The sequence below is a fragment of the Epinephelus moara genome, chromosome 21 (assembly GCF_006386435.1).
Source record: "Epinephelus moara isolate mb chromosome 21, YSFRI_EMoa_1.0, whole genome shotgun sequence".
In the NCBI taxonomy this organism is placed as follows: Eukaryota; Metazoa; Chordata; class Actinopteri; order Perciformes; family Serranidae; genus Epinephelus; species Epinephelus moara.
In genome coordinates this window covers 23,932,068-23,951,837 of record NC_065526.1, presented here as the reverse complement: position 1 = coordinate 23,951,837, position 19,770 = coordinate 23,932,068, and the positions used below count along the sequence as shown (strand labels likewise).

General features: G+C 41.6%; 1 protein-coding gene across 3 annotated transcripts in view; it reads left to right on the top strand.

Annotated features, from left to right (window-relative positions):
• Window positions 1–5,861: 5,861 nt before the first annotated feature.
• LOC126382551 (guanine nucleotide exchange factor VAV3-like) overlaps window positions 5,862–19,770 on the top strand; it is a 68,455-nt gene continuing 54,546 nt past the window's right edge. For all 3 annotated transcript variants that reach the window (XR_007569070.1, XM_050032479.1, XM_050032478.1), the window contains exons 1-2: window positions 5,862–6,187; window positions 11,190–11,306. Coding sequence is in view for 2 of the 3 variants with exons in the window: in XM_050032479.1 (XP_049888436.1) it covers window positions 5,984–6,187; window positions 11,190–11,306 (321 nt within the window). In the remaining variant the exon portion in view is untranslated. The remainder of the gene's footprint in view (window positions 6,188–11,189; window positions 11,307–19,770) is intronic.

The following is a 19,770-nucleotide window of genomic DNA, read 5'->3' as shown; positions in this document are numbered from 1 at the left end:
GTTCCATTTCCGGTGTCGTGCTTGCTTCGTTTTTTTCTTCACCGGAAGTTCAGAGAGGAGATATTATTATACATCTATGGAGGAGAAACGCAGTATAATAATGATTATAATGTCAATAATAATGACAATAATGATAATAAGACTATTAAAAATATATTATTTATATTATGAAATTGTATTATTATTGTTATTATCATAATAATAATAATAATAATGATAATGTATTACTGTCATCATTAAAATAACATTATAATGAAAATACATTATACATTACAAAATATTTTATGTCTATATTATATAACAATAATAAAAATAATAATAAAGATTATTATCAAAAATAGATTATTTATATTATAAAATTATATTATTGTCGTTGTTATTATCATAGTAATAATAATAATAATAATAATAAAAAATGATTTTTATTAAAAAATATTATTTATATTCTAAAATTGTATTATGATTGTTGTTATTATCATAATAATAATAATAAATTATTATCATTAAAATATTATACTAAAAATATATTATACATTATAAAATATTGTATATGTCTATATTATATAATAATAATAATAATAATAATAAAAATATATCCTTATATCATCTATTTTTTTTAAATATGTATTTAGTGTGGAGGTTAAAACATTATTCAATCAAATCATTCAAAAGACCCTTCATGATGGACACGAACAAGGACACATGTACCCGGCCCGGAGGGTTACCGGGGCCCCGCCCTGGAGCCAGGCCTGGGGTTGGGGCCCGTGGGCGAGCGCCTGGTGGTCGGGCCTTCGCCCATGGGGTCCGGCCGGGCCCAGCCCGAACCGGCTACATGGGCTCGTCCCCCTGTGGGCCCACCACCNGCCCTGGAGCCAGGCCTGGGGTTGGGGCCCGTGGGCGAGCGCCTGGTGGTCGGGCCTTCGCCCATGGGGTCCGGCCGGGCCCAGCCCGAACCGGCTACATGGGCTCGTCCCGCTGTGGGCCCACCACCCACAGAGGGATCCAGAAGGGTTCGGTGCAATGTGGATTGGGCAGCAGACCAAGGCGGGGGCCTTGGCGGTCCGATCCTCGGTTACAGAAGTTGGCTCTTGGGACATGGAATGTCACCTCTCTGGCGGGGAAGGAGCCGGAGCTTGTGGAAGAGGTTGAGCGCTACCGGCTAGATATAGTCGGCCTCACCTCGACACATAGTTCCGGGTCTGGAACCCTAGTCCTTGAGAGGGGTTGGACTCTCTCCTTCGCTGGAGTTGCTCCGGGTGAGAGGCGGAGGGCCGGGGTGGGCTTCCTGATAGCCCCCAGACTCTCTGCCTGTACGTTGGGGTTTACCCCGGTAGACGAAAGGGTTGCTTCCCTGCGCCTTCGGGTCGGGGAACGGGTCCTGACTGTTGTCTGTGCTTATGCACCGAACAACAGTTCAGAGTACCCACCCTTTTTGGAGTCCCTGGGACGGGTGCTGGACAGCGCCCCGACCGGGGACTCCATTGTTCTGCTGGGGGACTTCAACGCTCACGTGGGCAATGACAGCGGGACCTGGAGGGGCGTGATTGGGAGGAACGGCCTGCCCGATCTGAACCCGAGTGGTGTTCAGTTATTGGACTTCTGTGCGGGTCGCAGTTTGGCCATAACTAACACCATGTTCAAACATAAGGATGTCCATCGGTGCACGTGGCACCAGGACAGCCTAGGTCGCAGGTCAATGATCGACTTTGTAGTCGTATCATTTGACCTGCGGCCATATGTTCTGGACACTCGGGTGAAGAGAGGAGCAGAGCTGTCAACTGATCACCACCTGGTGGTGAGTTGGATCAGATGGTGGGGGAGGACGCCGCGCAGACCTGGCAGGCCCAAACGAACAGTGAGGGTCTGCTGGGAACGCCTGGCGGAAGAACCTGTCCAGATGATCTTCAACTCCCACCTCCGGGAGAGCTTCGACCGCGTCCCGAGGGCAGAGGGGGACATTGAGTCCGAATGGGCCTTGTTCCGCTCTGCCATTGTCGAGGCGGCTGTTGTGAGCTGTGGCCGCAAGGCCGCTGGGGCCAGTCGCGGCGGTAATCCCCGAACCCGCTGGTGGACACCAGAGGTGAGGGGAGCCGTCAGGCTGAAGAAGGAGGCCTACAGGGCATGGTTGGTCTGTGGGTCTCCGGAAGCAGCTGACGGGTACCGGCGGGCCAAGCGGAGCGCAGCAGCGGCAGTCGTTGAGGCAAAAACTCGGGCGTGGGAGGAGTTCGGTGAGGCCATGGAGGAAGACTATCGATCGGCTCCAAAGAGGTTCTGGCAAACCGTCCGGCGCCTCAGGGGGGGAAGGCGGCAACTTGCTCACACTGTTTACAGTGGGGGCGGGGAGCTGCTGACGTCAACTGAGGACATTGTCGGGCGGTGGAAGGAATACTTTGAGGAGCTCCTCAATCCCACCAACACGTATTCCAGTGAGGAAACAGAGACGGGGGTCTCGGGGGCGGGTCGTCCAATTTCTGGGGCAGAAGTTGCTGAGGTAGTGAAACAACTCCGAGGCGGCGGAGCCCCGGGGGTGGATGAGATTCGTCCTGGATATCTCAAGGCTCTGGATGTTGTAGGGCTGTCCTGGCTGACACGCCTCTGCAACATTGCGTGGACATCGGGGGCAGTGCCTCTGGAGTGGCAGACCGGGGTGGTGGTTCCCATTTTCAAGAAAGGGGACCAGAGGGTGTGTTCCAACTACAGGGGGATCACACTCCTCAGCCTACCCGGTAAGGTTTACTCCAGGGTGCTGGAGAAGAGGGTCCGGTCGATAGTTGAACCTCGGATTGAGGAGGAGCAATGTGGTTTTCGTCCCGGACGCGGAACCGTGGACCAGCTCTTTACCCTCGCCAGGGTGCTGGAGGGGGCATGGGAGTTTGCCCAACCAGTCCACATGTGTTTTGTGGATTTGGAGAAGGCTTACGACCGTGTCCCCAGGGGCATCCTGTGGGGGGTGCTCCGGGAGTATGGGGTTGGTGGCCCCTTGCTAAGGGCCATCCAGTCCCTGTACCAAAGGAGCATGAGTCTGGTTCGCGTGGCTGGCAGTAAGTCGGACCTGTTCCCGGTGAGGGTTGGACTCCGCCAGGGCTGCCCTTTGTCACCGGTTCTGTTCATAACTTTTATGGACAGAATTTCTAGGCGCAGCCGAGTGGTGGAGGGTGTCAGGTTCGGTGACGGGAGGATCTCGTCCCTGCTTTTTGCGGATGACGTGGTCTTCCTAGCTCCATCGAACAGTGACCTCCAGCTCTCGCTGGGGCGGTTCGCAGCCGAGTGTGAAGCGGCTGGGATGAGAATCAGCACCTCCAAGTCTGAGGCCATGGTCCTCAGCCGGAAAAGGGTGGATTGCCCACTCCAGGTCAGGGGGGAGGTCCTTCCTCAGGTGGAGGAGTTTAAGTATCTCGGGATCTTGTTCACGAGTGAGGGTAGGATGGAGCGGGAGATTGACAGGCGGATTGGGGCGGCGTCAGCAGTGATGCAGGCGCTTAACCGGTCCGTTGTGGTGAAGAGGGAGCTTAGCCAGAAAGCGAAGCTCTCGATTTACCGGTCGATCTACGTTCCAATCCTCACCTATGGTCACGAGCTCTGGGTAGTGACCGAAAGAATGAGATCGCGAGTGCAAGCGGCCGAAATGAGTTTCCTCCGCAGGGTGGCTGGGCTCAGCCTTAGGGATAGGGTGAGGAGCTCAGACATCCGGGAGGGACTCGGAGTAGAGCCGCTGCTCCTCCACATCGAGAGGAGCCAGTTGAGGTGGTTCGGGCATCTGGTAAGGATGCCTTCCGGACGCCTCCCTTGGGAGGTGTTTCGGGCATGTCCAACCAGGAGGAGACCTCGGGGCCGCCCCAGAACACGCTGGAGGGATTACATCACCCGGCTGGCCTGGGAACGCCTTGGGGTTCCCGCGGAAGAGCTGACGGAAGTGGCTGGGGAGAGGACTGTCTGGGCTTCTTTGCTGAGGCTGCTGCCCCCGCGACCCGGACCCGGATAAGCGGAGGATGACGAGTACGAGACGAGTACGAGTACGAGTTAAAACATTACTTTAATTCATCTTTCAATGTATCACTTTAGAATGTAACTGACTTTTTTTTTAATGCTTTTAATGTATCATTTTAGACATTATTTTCTTTATTTATTTTTCTTGGTTATAACCATAGACTGTCTGTCTATGGTTATGACTCAGTAGCCCCCTGGGGGTAAAAATGTGCTGCTGGACCCCTCTTCCCATTGTTGCAATGTTCACAGTGATTTAAGAATATAAAACTTGCCCTACTCATCCAGATAAGCATTCTTTGTATATATATATATATATATATAATTTCATCCGGAAAAAATATAAACAGTAAAAAATGTAGCTTTAAATACAGTTGACATTAATTTATCTTTTCTTTTCTTTACTTTTATTGCTATATTTTTCCTGCCTTCTAATATTGCCAAATTGGTTCTTGTCTAACCTCAGCAATGTGACAGTTAACAACACCATACAAAACTGACACCTAATTGAATGTCAGCAAACACTATGGTGACATTAGATTAGGTGTCAGCTTTGTATAGTGTTTGTGCAAGGAGTACTCATGTGTTTTACCTCAGAGTTCATTAGCTATCAATAGATGCTGACCAATTAAATATTTGTTGTTGTCCTCATTTATTTTTAGGGAAATTATCTAATACTGTAGACAGCATTAGATGTTTCCTGTAGGTGAGTATTTGCTTTGTATAAGAGTGATTTTTTAAATTAAAGTTATAAAGAGAGTAAGTTTCCCTGTTTAACATACTTACTCTTATAAAAGTCGAAGTTTATGAGCCTAATATGTGAGGAAACATCTGGCTCTCTCACTCAGTGTAAAACAAGATGGGATCCCCCCAGCTTCCTTCCTGTGTTTATTCCATGGGCTTAATGACAGTGATCTACAGTAGAAGTCCCATGGCAGGAGGATGTCTTTTTCCCTGTCTCTCAGATCTTTTTCTTTACTATCTGACTTAGATACACACGCTGTATGACTATATTGACACAGAGATCACAGCTTCCCAGCGTACATGCCACAAAGAACTCAAAGCTGTTTATAATCCATGTGGAATGTCAGCTGAGAGTGGGAGACTGTGAAGGGGAAGGATTACTCTGCACACACAGTTTGTCATAGAGTAAATAGAGATACACTAAATAAGTGCTAGAAATTTTATTTGGTTAACTCCCCAAAAACAGGCCAGTTGCTGCTAGTAGCCTTTTTTTTTACCTTCTTATAGCCCATTTCTTTAAATTTCCTATTCTGGGGTTTTGGATTGTTGGTCTTTCCTTATTTGAAGATGGGTTCTGAACATGTGATGGGCATGTTTAGAGTTTATAGAGTAATGTGAATGAGCTATGATAGTTGCTGCCAACAGTTGAAGCGTCATAAATCAAGTTTAAAAATGATGTCAAAACTATATTATAGCCTCATTTTGATATGCATTAACCTTGAAATAATTTGCATGCATAGCCTATCAAAGGTGGAAAGAACCTGCGTTGATTAAACACATTTTTGTCATGTTAAAAAAACAGAAGTGTCAAATTTAGCCTTTCCCGCAGGTGCACCATATATACTGGTAACTTATTTCCGAAGTAAAGGGAAGTGTAAAAATTATTTAAAAGCTTTTTTTTTAGGGCCCCCTCTGTAGAAATGGGCTATCACAGAGGATGTAAGGGGAAGGCTAACGATTATCTTACGACCACCTCTGTGGAAATATCACAGAAGAAGGAAGGGGAAGTTCACACACACACACACACACACACACAGACAGACAGACAGAGGGGGTTTCACGGCAGCCTCCACCAGCTGTGCAGCGCTCAAAAGCTGCAGCAGCTCGCTCTGTCCTCCAGAGGCGATGCTGGAGTTTGGAGAGAGGAGTGGACGGCGCAGACCGCAGCTGTCATGCCGCGCACGGGGTTAAAATAGACTCAAAGTTTTTTTTACATTTGGCAATAACCTGCTGTTTTCACCTGCTGTCCGACAACATGGAGTACTGGAGGCAATGTGCGATGTGGCTGATCAGCTGCAACGTGCTGCCCGCGAACCACCGGGTGACTGCGGACACGGCGCAGGTGTTCGACCTGGCGCAAACCCTGCGGGACGGGGTGCTGCTGTGCCAGCTGCTCAACAACCTGAGGCGTCACACCATCAACCTGAAGGAGATCAATCTCAGGCCGCAGATGTCACAGGTAGACCAATCCTTTCAGAGCAACTTGTGGTTGTAATGCGTGCAGAGGAACTGCAAAACTGCTGTGAAATCCAAGTTAGTGTCGTCAGAGATGAATGAGTTTTAAAAGCATGCCTGCGATGTTGGATGGCAATGTAAGTTACTTTACTGAACAATTAGGCGACCCAATTTAATCCAATTTAACCCTATAGTGAAAGAATCCAACTCATATTGCTTATGAACACTGACTATAAAATGTGTGGTGTATGCATGAAGTAGGTAGACTTCAACATAACAGCTGCTTTTCAAGAAAAGACTACGTGATAAGACTAAGCAAGTCCACATAAGGCCTCTAAACACACCACCACAGAAGAAGTGCAACAGGCCAAAACACCTGCAGGGAACAACACTTTTGGATACAGACACTTAAGTCCAGGGTGCTTAAAGTCTGATGCAGAGGTATGGGTGTGTTTTCTTACATTAGTGTTATTCCATGATTTCAAAATACACCAGTAAATTGTCAGGATCTGAAGCAGAAGGCAAGCGTTTGATCATTTCCCATCTATCACACACAGCAGTACATTGAAGTCCAGAATTTGGGAACATATAGACCCAACCTTTTATCCTCTATCACTGTGTCAACACTGACAAGTGTTTCTGCAAACATTATAGAAAATAAAGCCACAGAGTGACCTCTGACTCATTTAGATATGCGATATGGACACGTCTTCATCTTCTGCTTCCTCTAAATATGATAATTAATCCAGACAGGTTTATTGCGTACCTTTCTGTAAGTCTGTATCTTTTAAACCTTAATTTAAGCAATTGAAACTCTTTTTGATAAACTGAGGGAGTGCTAAATGTCCCTCAGCCTGTGAAACCCAAATAGATGGTCCAAGGCTTGACCTCTCTTTGCCCATAATTCTTCCTTCTGCCACTGGAGAGGCCTGATAAAATCCTGGCTTTGATCCACCCATTAGTCAGGGAACTTTTACTATGTGTGCAGCAGCTGGTCGTTTGCTCGCAGCTGAGTCTAAAGCCGTGTGTAGTTAGCTATTTTATAAAGTCTATGGTAGTTTGTCATTAAGACTCTGATTTTTTTTTTGTGATTTCGTGCCAGCACACTTTTGAAGAACAGAATTTTTAATATCAAAGGCTGAAAGCAGATTTAATAAATAGCATAATGTAGTAAAAAGCATATTTAACTTCATATTACCAACACAAATGTGTGTAGCAACACATCTCTTTAGGTGCAAACAAACTCAGCTTGAGTCTGCTGTGGTTACGAAATACTCACTAATGATTTTCATGCCTTTTTATAATGTGTCACTATAAGAACAAGACTTCCTGTCTACTTACTTGTACTCACTCATTCAGGCCATATTTCCGGTGATTATATCTTTACTGATTCTTCTTAAAAGTATGATACTTATGAAAAATATACTCTAGTCAGACCCTGAACACGTTTGATTCCAGGTAATGTCCACCACACTGTTTGGAATCTTTACCTATTAAGATCAAAAGACCGATTAATAAAACAGACAACGGTATGAAACACACACACGCAAAGTTGTAACATAAGTATGTCTAATAATGTGTAACCAGACTTCATTTCTTTCGTTTTTGAGAGATGAGCTTGAACATTTTTGATGTTGCTGTCATACATATGATTGAAATGCTGCGTCATCACAGGTTACTTAAACATAATTTAATCTAAGACACTGTTCTTAATTCTAACGTCCACAAACTGCCATAAATAAATGAAAACATCTAGTCAAAATAACCAATTTTGCCTACAAAAATCCCATATGAAATAAAAGCCAGTTTCTTAGCCGGGCTTGAGTTGTTCTCTGCCTTATAAACTCCAGTGTCGTGTGTGTGCTCTGTCAGTGCACGTCCACTCCTCTTTTATGTTCTTGAGAGACAGTAAAAGCAAACCCAGGGCATAATGTGTTGAACAAGGAGTAGCCATAGCCTGCAGCTGTAGGTCGTCTGAATACGGTCGAGAGAGGCATGTGTGTCAGTGGGTTCCAGATTTTAAATGGCCCTTTCATTGTGCCCTGCTGACCAATGAATTTGAAACAGAAACAAGGGCATGAAGGTAATGGACTGGAGGACTGGAGGACTGGAGTGCAGTGTGCTGTCGGTGAAAATGCGCCCAGAGGTGCTATTTTTATCGTGGTGTGTGTTAGGCCTCGGTGCAAATGCAAAACAAGGAGTGTGACGGTAAAATTTTTATGTATGGATCATGAATATATGGGCACTCGATATCACCTCTGCATTTATTACATTTTTTTTATAGCGAAAGTGAGACAGAAACTGCTATTTTAAAAATCATTCAAGAGAGACATTAAATCAAGGCTGCTAAACATCAACATATATATGCACAAACCAGATAAGAAATAGTGTCAAAAGTTACAAAATAAAAGTTCAATATTTAGAGCATTATCAAATCAACAGAAACAGGATCCTAACCACTAAACACAGTATCAAGCAACTGTATTAACCCTCCGTCAATCATTTTAAACATCCTGCACCAAGGCAGAACTGCACTTTGGCTTCATATTTTTCATCAGTGAAGCCAAGGACGCAGTGTTTACTCTCTAAATAGATGTGAGGAAAGTGAATATGCAGCGGGGCTGTGACTGTAATCAGAGGTATGAGGCTGGTGGTGGGTGCAAAGCCATCATGTACATGCACTTCCTCCGCAGACAAACAGGGCCCCAGGGGGGCGGTGGGGCGATTACAGGCGTCTCCATGATGAGCTGATAAGGGGGGGCCTATCTATTCTCAAGAATCTGCTCTGTTTTTACCGTAAACTATCAAACATGCAGTTTCTACTTCAGTCATCAGTCAACGTGCAGAGGGGCAAAATATAATGTTGCACTTGTTTACTGCGTCTTTACTATTTGAATGCTTTACTGGGTGTTTGTTACAGGGCTATTTGTGTGGATGGATTTGTATCAGGCCAAAGCAGGGACCCATAAGCATAAGCACATTGTCTTCATGAATGTTTTTGACTGTACTTTTCCCACCGAGACACAGATTCTAGGAAGTGACACCGAAAGAGCACATGCGTGGTGGTTTCATTTCGCACTGTGAAACTTTTCGTTTTCACTTTCAGTTTGCTGTTAGTGGTTCACCTTCACTTTTATAAATGCAACTTAAACTTCTCTGTGCTCACATTTTAGCGTTAATATAGGTTTATTGAGGTCAAACACAATTAAAGGTTTGGGTCTTTCAGGTGTTCAAAGCATTAATTATTATAATTATTATATTTTATCTTAATTTTCTGTTAAGAGGAAAAATAAGAGAAGTCAGCTCCAGATGCACCAAATGTTTTTAACCTTCCAAACCTGCCCTTACCCAGGTGTGCTTAATGATGAATCCCACCTGATCATGAGCAACCCACTGGCACAGGTAACGCCCCCTAAACACTATATAAGCACAGTGTTGTGCCGTGTGCAAAGACTCTGACACATGCCCAACTGCGTGTTCCATTACCCATACTAGCATACTATATAGTACGCCAGAAAAAGATTTAGTATGTCCCAATACATTGTAGGTGAAATGCAGTGAGCCAACAATACCAGGATGTTCTTCTACACCCGGTTTGATTTTGCAGTATGCAAGCCAGCACGCTTTTCTGGCAATTCTGACCCACAATCTTCTGCACTGTGGACGATGCCTCACGTTGACTGAGGTTGACAGCTGTCAGAAGTCGCTATGATGGATGACATCGTATTCAAGTAACTGATGACCAGTAGAAAAGTAATACTAGGAATACTGATTGTTTAAGTGAACAAAATAAATATTACAAACAACAATAGGACACAACTATGGAAATAACGTTAAACATAATGTTAAACTACTTACATTGCAAAGCATCAACAGTTCTCCGGATTGATCTCTGTCTCTGGCAAACGCGGTGAGTGGCATTTGTTTTATCTCTGAGGTAACAGATATAAAAGCAAGAGGGTCAAAGTTCACGGCATGTTATGAGAAAGTAGTATGTCCCGACTGTGTGCATACTGGATGCAACAGTACATACTTTTGAAGGGCAGCTGTAGTAGATACTAAAAATAAAAATAAAAAGTATGCAATTTGGAACGCACCCCAAGACTTGAAGAGATGTCACCGCAAAAAAGGCTGTAAGAAGAAGAAAAACTTAAGCAGCAGTGAAATTGACGTGCTGTTAAATAAACTTAAGAAAAGTAATGTGATATTTCAGAGTGTCTGCTATGGTGTTACAGGAAAATCTGTACAGCAATGTTCAAACATGTGTGATGCTGTAAATGACATGCCAGCTGCAGTGGTGGTGGACGTTTTCAGATCGTTTACGTTAGTGAAAGTACTAGGTGCATAGGAGAAGGAAGAGAAGAATAAAGCTCGTAGAAAAGACTCCCACATACTGTCTAACCTGCAAAAATAATGATTTTAATGCTGCAATGTTTCAGTGACTAGACTTTCATCATCTTATTTAAGTATTAAAATCAAATAACTTGATGCAGAAAAATGTAAATCAATGTAATAAATCAAAAATACTTATAATATAAGTTCTGTCATGTTTAAAAATTAGATAAATAAATAATAATAATTGTCATGGAGTGTGTGTGTGTGAATGAGTGAATGTGACTCGTAGTGTAAAAAGCGCTTTGTGTAGTCAGAATACTAGAGAGGTGATATACAAGTGCAGGTCTATTTACTTCAAATGAAAACTGTTGTGTGACACTGTTTCTGTGAAGAAATTTCAGGTTTGCAATAATGCAGTGCTGTGAGCGATGAGAAATCTGAGACACAGCCTTCTCAAAACCTGGGCTGTTGTAATTTGGATGAACACATCCTTTAATTTTGCTTCAGGCTCAGGTGGCGGCACTCAAAGAATACTACTTTTGAATTAATGAACAATTCAATGAATCTTTTGTCCCTATCATGGTTCTTGCAAATAAAAGAATGCACAGATATCCGTAAGTGCTACAGACAAGTGATACTAAATTAATAGCCTTCAATGTTTTTCTTTGCAGTTCCTGTGCTTAAAGAACATCCGCACATTCCTAATGTCTTGCAATGAGGTGTTTGGAATGAAGAAAAGTGACTTATTTGAAGCCTTCGATCTCTTCGATGTTCGAGACTTTGGAAAGGTAACAACCACATCCATCGCTCTGTTTCTCAGGAATTTCCTCTCTTCTGATCTCCTTTCCTCTTTTAGCTGCCTTCTTCTGTAGTTGCAATGACATATGAAAGTCTTTAAGCTTTTCAGGATATCACACCTTCACAAGCTGGTTTACAAGGAAATTAGTTTGAGTGAGCAGGTTGTCTGTAAAATTCATGACATCTATTACAGCTGAGTGATGGCGATGGTGATGCTTGTGCCGTCTGTCCTATTGATAGTGCATTTTACAGTCCTTGTTGTTTGTTCAGATTTTATAGTCAGAAAAAAGGGGAAAATTGTGACACATTTAAACTGTGTTACAGTTTGCAAAACAGAGTATTGTATTGCCACAACTCTTCTTACATTAAAATAAATCACACAATGGGTTCTGAAAACACAATGCAGTAAGAAGAAATGCCCCAGAGGTGATAAAAACAACTGTATGACAATATATAAAGGACTGTTTTATGAGAAAAAACATAATAATAATACATGAAATCTGCACTACAAATAGTAAAATAATAAGCAAACTGTCATAATTTGTGATCTGAACACTGTAGAAAAATAGTAACATGTGTGATTGCCTGTACATCCAGATATACATTTAGGATACTTTGAGGAATGTATGCCATGTGTCCACCCATTGCCTGGTCTTGCATTTTTCTGGTGCACTTCTGGAGGGATTGGTCAACTTCTTTTTATTGCTGTGTTATTGTGGGAGCTGGTTTCTGTGTGTGTACACAGTGTTACCAGGTCAGTGGGTTTGTAGCGCGCTCCTCCTAGCTACTCAGTGGACTCTCGCTCGCAGCACAGGAGCCTGATTTAACTCAGCTGAAGAAAGCACACTGAGCAGCCTTATTCCCGCATTTCCTTACTTCAGTGCATCGGGTGCATAACTTTGCCTCGGAGCAGTATGAGCTGTCTGAGGTTGTCCATGGGGTTATCCACAGGGAAATATAATATGATTTGTTTTGAAATGTATTTACTTGGTTTTAGTCAGTGCTGAGTATATGTATTTGATAATTTAGTACATCTAAAATACAGAAGATTATGTCTGCACAAGTGTTATCAACATTTCGAAGGGGTTTCATTTTGGTAAACTGCTCTCTACTAAACTACCGCTATAATATGCACAATATTTTCTTTTACTGTATCTAACTTTTACATAAGGAACCTTCCTGTGTTTGTCCTTTGCAATTCTCGAGAACCATAGAATCTGCTTCACACTGGCAGGTGTATTACTTGGGACCCAAACACATGCACAGTCTAATGTGGTGCAATTTGGATGCAATCACTTTGAATAAACAAGCAGCCAGCGCTCTGTGGGTCTGTGCAGCAGTGGAGGCGGGGCTTCAGGGCTTTACAGACTAGATAAATAAAACATCCGACTATACAGCAAATAAAAATGTTTACAGCCTGGTTAAAATCTTTTTTTGTTTTGTTTCTGTAGCTAACATGACAACTGTACAGGGGGTGAATCTTTATTTGACTCACCAAAAAACGAGATGGCGACAGCTGAAATGTTGAACTTGATGTTTCAAAATGGGAGTCCACGAACTAATTGGTGACGTCATGGTAACTACATCGCTTATTTTTATACAGTCTATGTTTATAACTGCAGTGGTGCGAACTGAGTTTAGCATGTCTTCACCTACCGTAAAACTTCAATTAAAAGCCTAGTCCCAATTAAACACTTAGTCGCTTTTAGTAGCCTGGTGTAGCTACAAATTTTGACAAATAAAGGCCTGTCTCAATTAGAGGCCTGGTCTGGTAGCCAGGCAGTTCATTCTTTTTATAGAAGTTTTTCGGATAAATAAAAGTGGGTTGTTGGCAACCTCAAACTATGTGTCCATTCCTCGATTACCCTGTAAGTTATTCATATTCCTTTAGGGTCCTCAGATCAAAAGAATCAAAAGGATTTTTCATGAAAATGAATCCAAGTTGTGAGTATTGTTTTAACAGGATATCGTGGGGTTGTGTCAGTGTGCCGGGTGCTGTAACCCTTGGGTGTCGTAACTAATATATATAAATACAATTGATTGTATTTCCCATCTTTGCTGAACATGTGTTTTATGTGAAAAGAATTAAAGGCCTGTCCCAAATATAGGCCTGTTGATTTCAGTGATTTAAGCAAATAAAAGCCCGGGCTATTCATTGAAGTTTTTAAGGTATGTCCAATCTGTAAATTTGCCATAATGTTACTGACTGAAAACAATAATTAGGTTACACCCGCAAAAACACCACACGTTCATTAAATGAATGGTCTACTAGGTAACCACGATGGTAATGTCAAAGCATGCAACTACTACGCCTATTGAATAGTATAGTTCACCAGTGTTTCTGACCACAAGCAGATGCAACTTGGGTGTGTTGGGATCAACATATATATTTTGAGAACATAATTTTAGGTCTCACACGGCGGCACCAAATATGTTGGGATCAATATATTAGGCCTCACATGGGGCACCAAATATGTAGGGATTTAAATTTGGGCTTCACACGGAGGCACCAAATATGTTGGGATCCTGTGAATCCCAACAGGTGTGTCCTTCAGGGGCAGATTGTAGTGATTTGGGGGCCCCAACCAAGCATCATCTTGCTTTCCTTTTTACCCTTTCCCAAAGTGGGAATTTTGGTCGGCTATTTGCATATGTAGAAGAAGTACTCCAAACTTATTTCTATTAAGTAAAACTAGTAACTATAAATAATGCAGGTTTTAATACTACACAGTAAAAGTCCTGTGTTCAGATTCCTCGTGAAAGTGCAGAATGAAAGAGAGGCATTATCAGTAATATACTTATATTAAATTCTAGCATATTACTTGATAGTTTAATGAATATTCATCTAACTATACATTTCAAAATGGATTTTTATTTAATTTAAAAGAGCTTAATTTGGGTAAACTCTACTAAACTACCACTATAATATCCACAACATTTTCTTTTACTTGATGATCTAACTATAACACAAGGAACCTGTCTGTTTTTGTCTGTGTGCCCTTCACATACCTCGAGAACTTACTCTTAGATACATAGAGTAAAAGAACATATTGTGCATATTATAGTGGTAGTTTAGTCGAGAGCAGTTTACCCAAATTAAACCCTTTTGAAATGTTATATCATATTCAATATAACATTGAGGATCAGTTTGTTTTTTCCACCATTTTAGTTCATTTTTAGTAACTCTTGGACTTATCGTACTTCTATTGTTACTCTGTTAGGCACTGGTTTTTGCTTCCACTCCTTGAAAACACTTCTATCTTGTATATTTTGCCAGATATTTAATATTCTATTGTTCTAAAACTGGGCCCAGTGAGTGACCCTCACCCGAAGAACCCACTGGTTGTTCTGGTTGGTACTGGTTGTGAATCGTTAAAATTGTGGTTACTGTACGTAGTGTTATTGTAATTTGAAGCATTCTCTAGCACAAGAATTTCCTTAAATTAACATTTCTTTTAAATTAAATTGAATTAAACAATAATGCATCATATTTTAATTGTTATAGTTACTGAATCTGCAGTGTAACCAGTAACATGTCTCTGTCAGGTAAATGTAATTGTACAGCGTTTTCCCCTAAAGTAGAAGTAGATGTATGCTGTTAGTATCTGAGTTGTATATTCTTTGGGTGCTCTAGGGGCCTTTTCTATGTAGTTTTGAGATACAATGAACAGCAACATAATTCAATATTTTTCATATCTTATCATCTTAATGACCAAAGGAAGGGCAGTGCTGATTAGGAAGTTGTTCCAATGAGTGGTTCTCTTGAAAGCTGTGAACAGCAACACCACAGGCCGCGCTATGGGCCTGTTTTGAACAGACATTGCACTTGGAAATTCAATTCTTTTGTCATAGCAGATATTGTATCTATTTTAAATAATTTATATGATATCACAGGTGTTTTTAGAACTCCACTTTGTTTATGTGTGAGAAAATTTGAATTACATGAATTGGTCTCCAGGCAAAATGTATCAGAAGTCCTTTAATCAGGCAAATTATACAGTATCAACATTTTTAATTCACTTCCCTGCAGAGAACAGACAGTGGTCAGGGGCTCTCTCCATACGTGTGAGGGATTGCTGGGCTTTGCATGCAGTTTCCCACACAGACTCTCTTTTCTTTCAGTTCAGTGTGTTGTGTTCTAAAGAAGCTTCCAGTTAATCTGGTGGCTGATAATCCCGCAGGGGAGGTGCTGCCTGCAAATATGTACAGTACATCCAAGCCGGGCTGCATAATCTCAGTCATGTTCAAGAGTTGTCCATCAAACAAACAAGCTTCCGGAGGGAGAAGATTGTGCTGCATCATTACTTTTTTTTTTTTTTCCCATTAGTTAAAAATACGGGTGTCTGCAGGTTCAGCCACTGGGGTGGATTGGCTCCAGGGAGGGTTGTACGGCCGAACAAGCAAATGCTCAATCTCTTCCTTATTTTCCAGACAACATCCAAAAGAGAACATCTCAAATCTCAGCCACTCTAATCCACTCGGTTTGCGTTGTGCCAACTCTGCCCGTAGACAGAGCATTAGTCCACTGCATATCTAATGAGAGCTCTCTAACCTACATTCCTCTGCTGAGTTACTACAGGCTTCACCCCGGGCAGCCACGCTGACTACATGCAGCAGCCTGGAGGCCAGAAATGCGTTTACTTCTTCCCTCATCATAATGATGTCAACCTTGACTGTTGTAGCAAAATGTTTGCTTACTAAATTCAAATGAGTAGAGAAGGGCATTTTATGTTTGAGGAATGGTTTTTGTTTCTTTCTTAATGAGTAGTTCAGTGTTTTGGTACATGCACTCATTAGCTCTTTTACTTAAGAGGATTGATTCCTCTCTCATTTTCTGTACAAGCTAGCATCGCTCTGTCCAAAGGTAACAAAATCAAACTATCCTCTAAAGCTAACTACTTAAAACATATCTTCTTTTTCTCTTTCTGAGTCTCCGGTGTTTGTACAGATTAAACAAGATAGGTCTACCTTTAATTTGTGTGATAAATAGATGTGTTAATATCAACAGATGTGTCTTTATAAGGACCACACAATTTATGTTACTTATAAGGTATAGAGTGGTGCAGAAGGAGTCCTAAAACCCAGAAATGAGTTAGCACTTCTTCACTCTCAGTTCCCTCATCTTTAAGTCAATGGGTTTTTTGAATGGATTTCTGTTTAGATGCCTGAAATAAGGTCTGTGGTTAACACAAGCTCAAAAGATATTCACACTTTGCTCTATGACATATGTCAGTAAATGTCCCACTCATGAATTCTGAAGCCTTTACGTGTATTAAAAAAGCTGGTAATAAGTGGCTTAATGAGACTACACAATGTCATTACAGCGAACATGGTTTTACAGCCTTATTGTGGTTGCGACATCTAGTCATGCAACTGCTGTGTAGTCATTTATAGCCTAACGTTAGCTTTTTACTTCTGGTGATTGCACATAAACTTCAAAAATCATTAAAGTGATGATTGTTTGTGAAGATTATCTTGCTGAACAAAACTTGTAAGTATCATAAACGTTTGTTTGCCACAGAGCTTATTTTCTGTAGTAATCCAAAATCTCAGGGGAACCAGGAGGGAACCAGGGTGACGCTAATTTTCACGTCCTGTCTACAAAAAAACAAAAACAAAACAAACAAAAAAAGGTCATCTCTGATGCACTCTGGCTGAATTTTAACCAGGAGCCCAGGAAAGCAGCTCAGCCTTGTTTCAATTTTTCCCAGTTGCCACTCACGGTATTGCAGTGAAAAAAAAAATCACGTGACCCAAAAAGCATTTTCCCCATAGATCACCATTATATAAGAGAGATCTGTATAACTGTTGATGGGACACCTTGACCTGCAGATAAAGTCAGTTATGACATTTCATATGTGAATTTTTTGATCCATGGAGGTTGTTAATTTGTTAAACTAGCTTAAAGCCGAGAAAAACTATTTAAATATCCATGACATCATCACAGTGTAAAGTCTATCAGCTAATTTTCAATGGAAGCTAGAAGCTTTTTTCGCTATATACGCCAGGCAAGCAAATTTCATCGGACTGATTAGGCACCATATTGGGGTTGTTAACTAGCTAACGGTTAACTGTTGTTAACATTACTATTAGCTAAAAGCACACAGCTTAAACAGTCTTAATTTAATAAGTTTTCCTGAAAACTCCATTAACCGGAAATATATCAAACGGCTGTGTCTCATATGGTGAATCATCTTCTAAAATATTGAATTAAAAAAAGGGCTAACTAGCTTACTAGCTTACTCCATCTTTTGTCAAGTGCAGCTGGTTGCTAGGTAACAGGAGCACCAAGGAGTCGGGGTGAGAGCAACTGGGGATGCAACCAGGAAATCCTCTGCAGACCAGACCATATCATTTCGGAGACCATTCGGTTTGGCTGATGCGGTCTTCAAAGGACATGGCTGACGTAGACCATGAAGGCTGCGTCCTTCAAAGGCTGTAGCCCCTGCATTGAGACATAGCTACATTACTTTGTTAAAAATGTGTTGATTATATTCCTGAATTTTGACTGTAAATAAGCAGATCCCTGACTGTAGAAATTTATTGTACAATTTATTTAAAAAATCTTGGTCATCACGTTAAAAATTAATCGATATAATTTTGAATGCATATAATCATTAACTTTTATTTATAATCCTATGTTTCCTCACATGCATATGGTCATAACCACAACTGCATGTTTCCACTCTGTATAATATTTCTTTCAATACACTCATACACTCTTGTTTATTTCGGGTAACAAAATAACAGACTCAGACATGCCTATGTGATTTATGACATTATGGTTTGTCAGTCCTTCATTATATCTTTTTTTTGTCTCAGTGCTTAAAGAATTAAAGCTACACTTTGTAAACAGGCCACACTCACCACTGTGGTTGGGCTTGAGCTCAGCTTGTGGCTTTGCTTCTCAAGACTCATGTGGCTTAAACTATCGGCAGGTGTGAGAACAATTTGTTTTTCAGGCAGCCTAGAGGGATTTACGGTTCAATAAAGAAAGCAAAGAAATATTTTATACGGGTTCTTAACTGATAGTCTACTTTGTCCTCTGAAAGCTGTTTTTCCGATTCAGAAATACTTCTTTAAAAACAAACTAATTAACCTCACACAGCGTCAGCTATCACTATCAGTGTTAAATCAGTTGTGATGGGTGTGATGTGTGCGGCAGGATGAACTTAATAGTGACAAAAATTCTTCCTTTTACAAAGATTCCACAGAAATCAAATCGTTCATGTAATGTGTACTCCTAAAACACAATGCTGTTAGGACAAATTCAATAGAGATTCTGATGCAAATTTTCAGCGTTTCAGTTTCTTAAATCAACTGACTTGACGTGACTTCTAGGACCACCGTGAGTTTCAGGTGACTAGTTGTGGAATGACGATACACAACCAATTATTAGAGCTGCAAATACAAAACATCACATTTCAAATAAGTGAAATAATCTTACTTCAAAGGCAAAATATTTGTTTTATTGCAGGAAAGACATGATTTCGGTTGCTGTAAATAACTTGATGCAGAGGCATTTTGCAGTTTTAAAGCTGGTCGCTCACACTACAAACAGAACTCTTTCATGTGACAAGAACACCTGGGTTCAGCCACAGCCACAGCACTCATTCACACAGGAAGAAGAGATAAGCTGCAGATAGAGAGGCTGTTCTAACAGACCTCATTAGCTATCTTTCTTAACCATGCCGGCAAATCCAAACGCTGAAAGCAGATGCAGTGTTATTGCTAGAAACGTCTTCATATTAAACAAAAATTGCAAAGTTAATCTGGGAGATCTCTTTTGGAGATAAAAGCATAAAATGATTAAATTTGTAATGAAACGTAAAATGCAGTCGTCATAATTTTTACTTTGAGGACTTTATCATCCTCATCAAACACATCCTTCCTTTCACTGTTTCTCCGATAGCATCTACTGACTGCACTGTGTCAACTGTCAATAGTTTACGCTCCAAAATCGACCAAGACAAGTTGATTACAACATCCTGTGGTTCATCTGTTTGGTCAGTGTGCAGACAGGAACAACACTATGGATTATTATAGCACAGATTACAGTCAGTTTATTTGTGTTAGCAGGCTTCAGACACATAAATAGACACCCAATGTACTTTTACTTGTAAGGGACTTTCTATTAACAAAAGTGAGGAAATTTTCATTTTGATATTATTTGATAGTAACGAGAGGTTTCAACATACGGATTCATTGGTGTCATAGCTGCAGTATAGATCTGTTTATCAGACCTGTCTCACTTTTTGTTCCTCTTCTCTTTCTATCTTGCACACGATCACCCCCACCCCCACCACCACCACACACACTCTCACACACTTGCACACACAGTCAGATGCAAAGGTGTGAGAGTCTGAGGTAGCGTGACCATTTCCTGCAGACCATGCATGTCTTTCTCTGTCTCTCGGTCTGTTCGTCTTCTGGCCGTCTCTTACTGTCACTTTG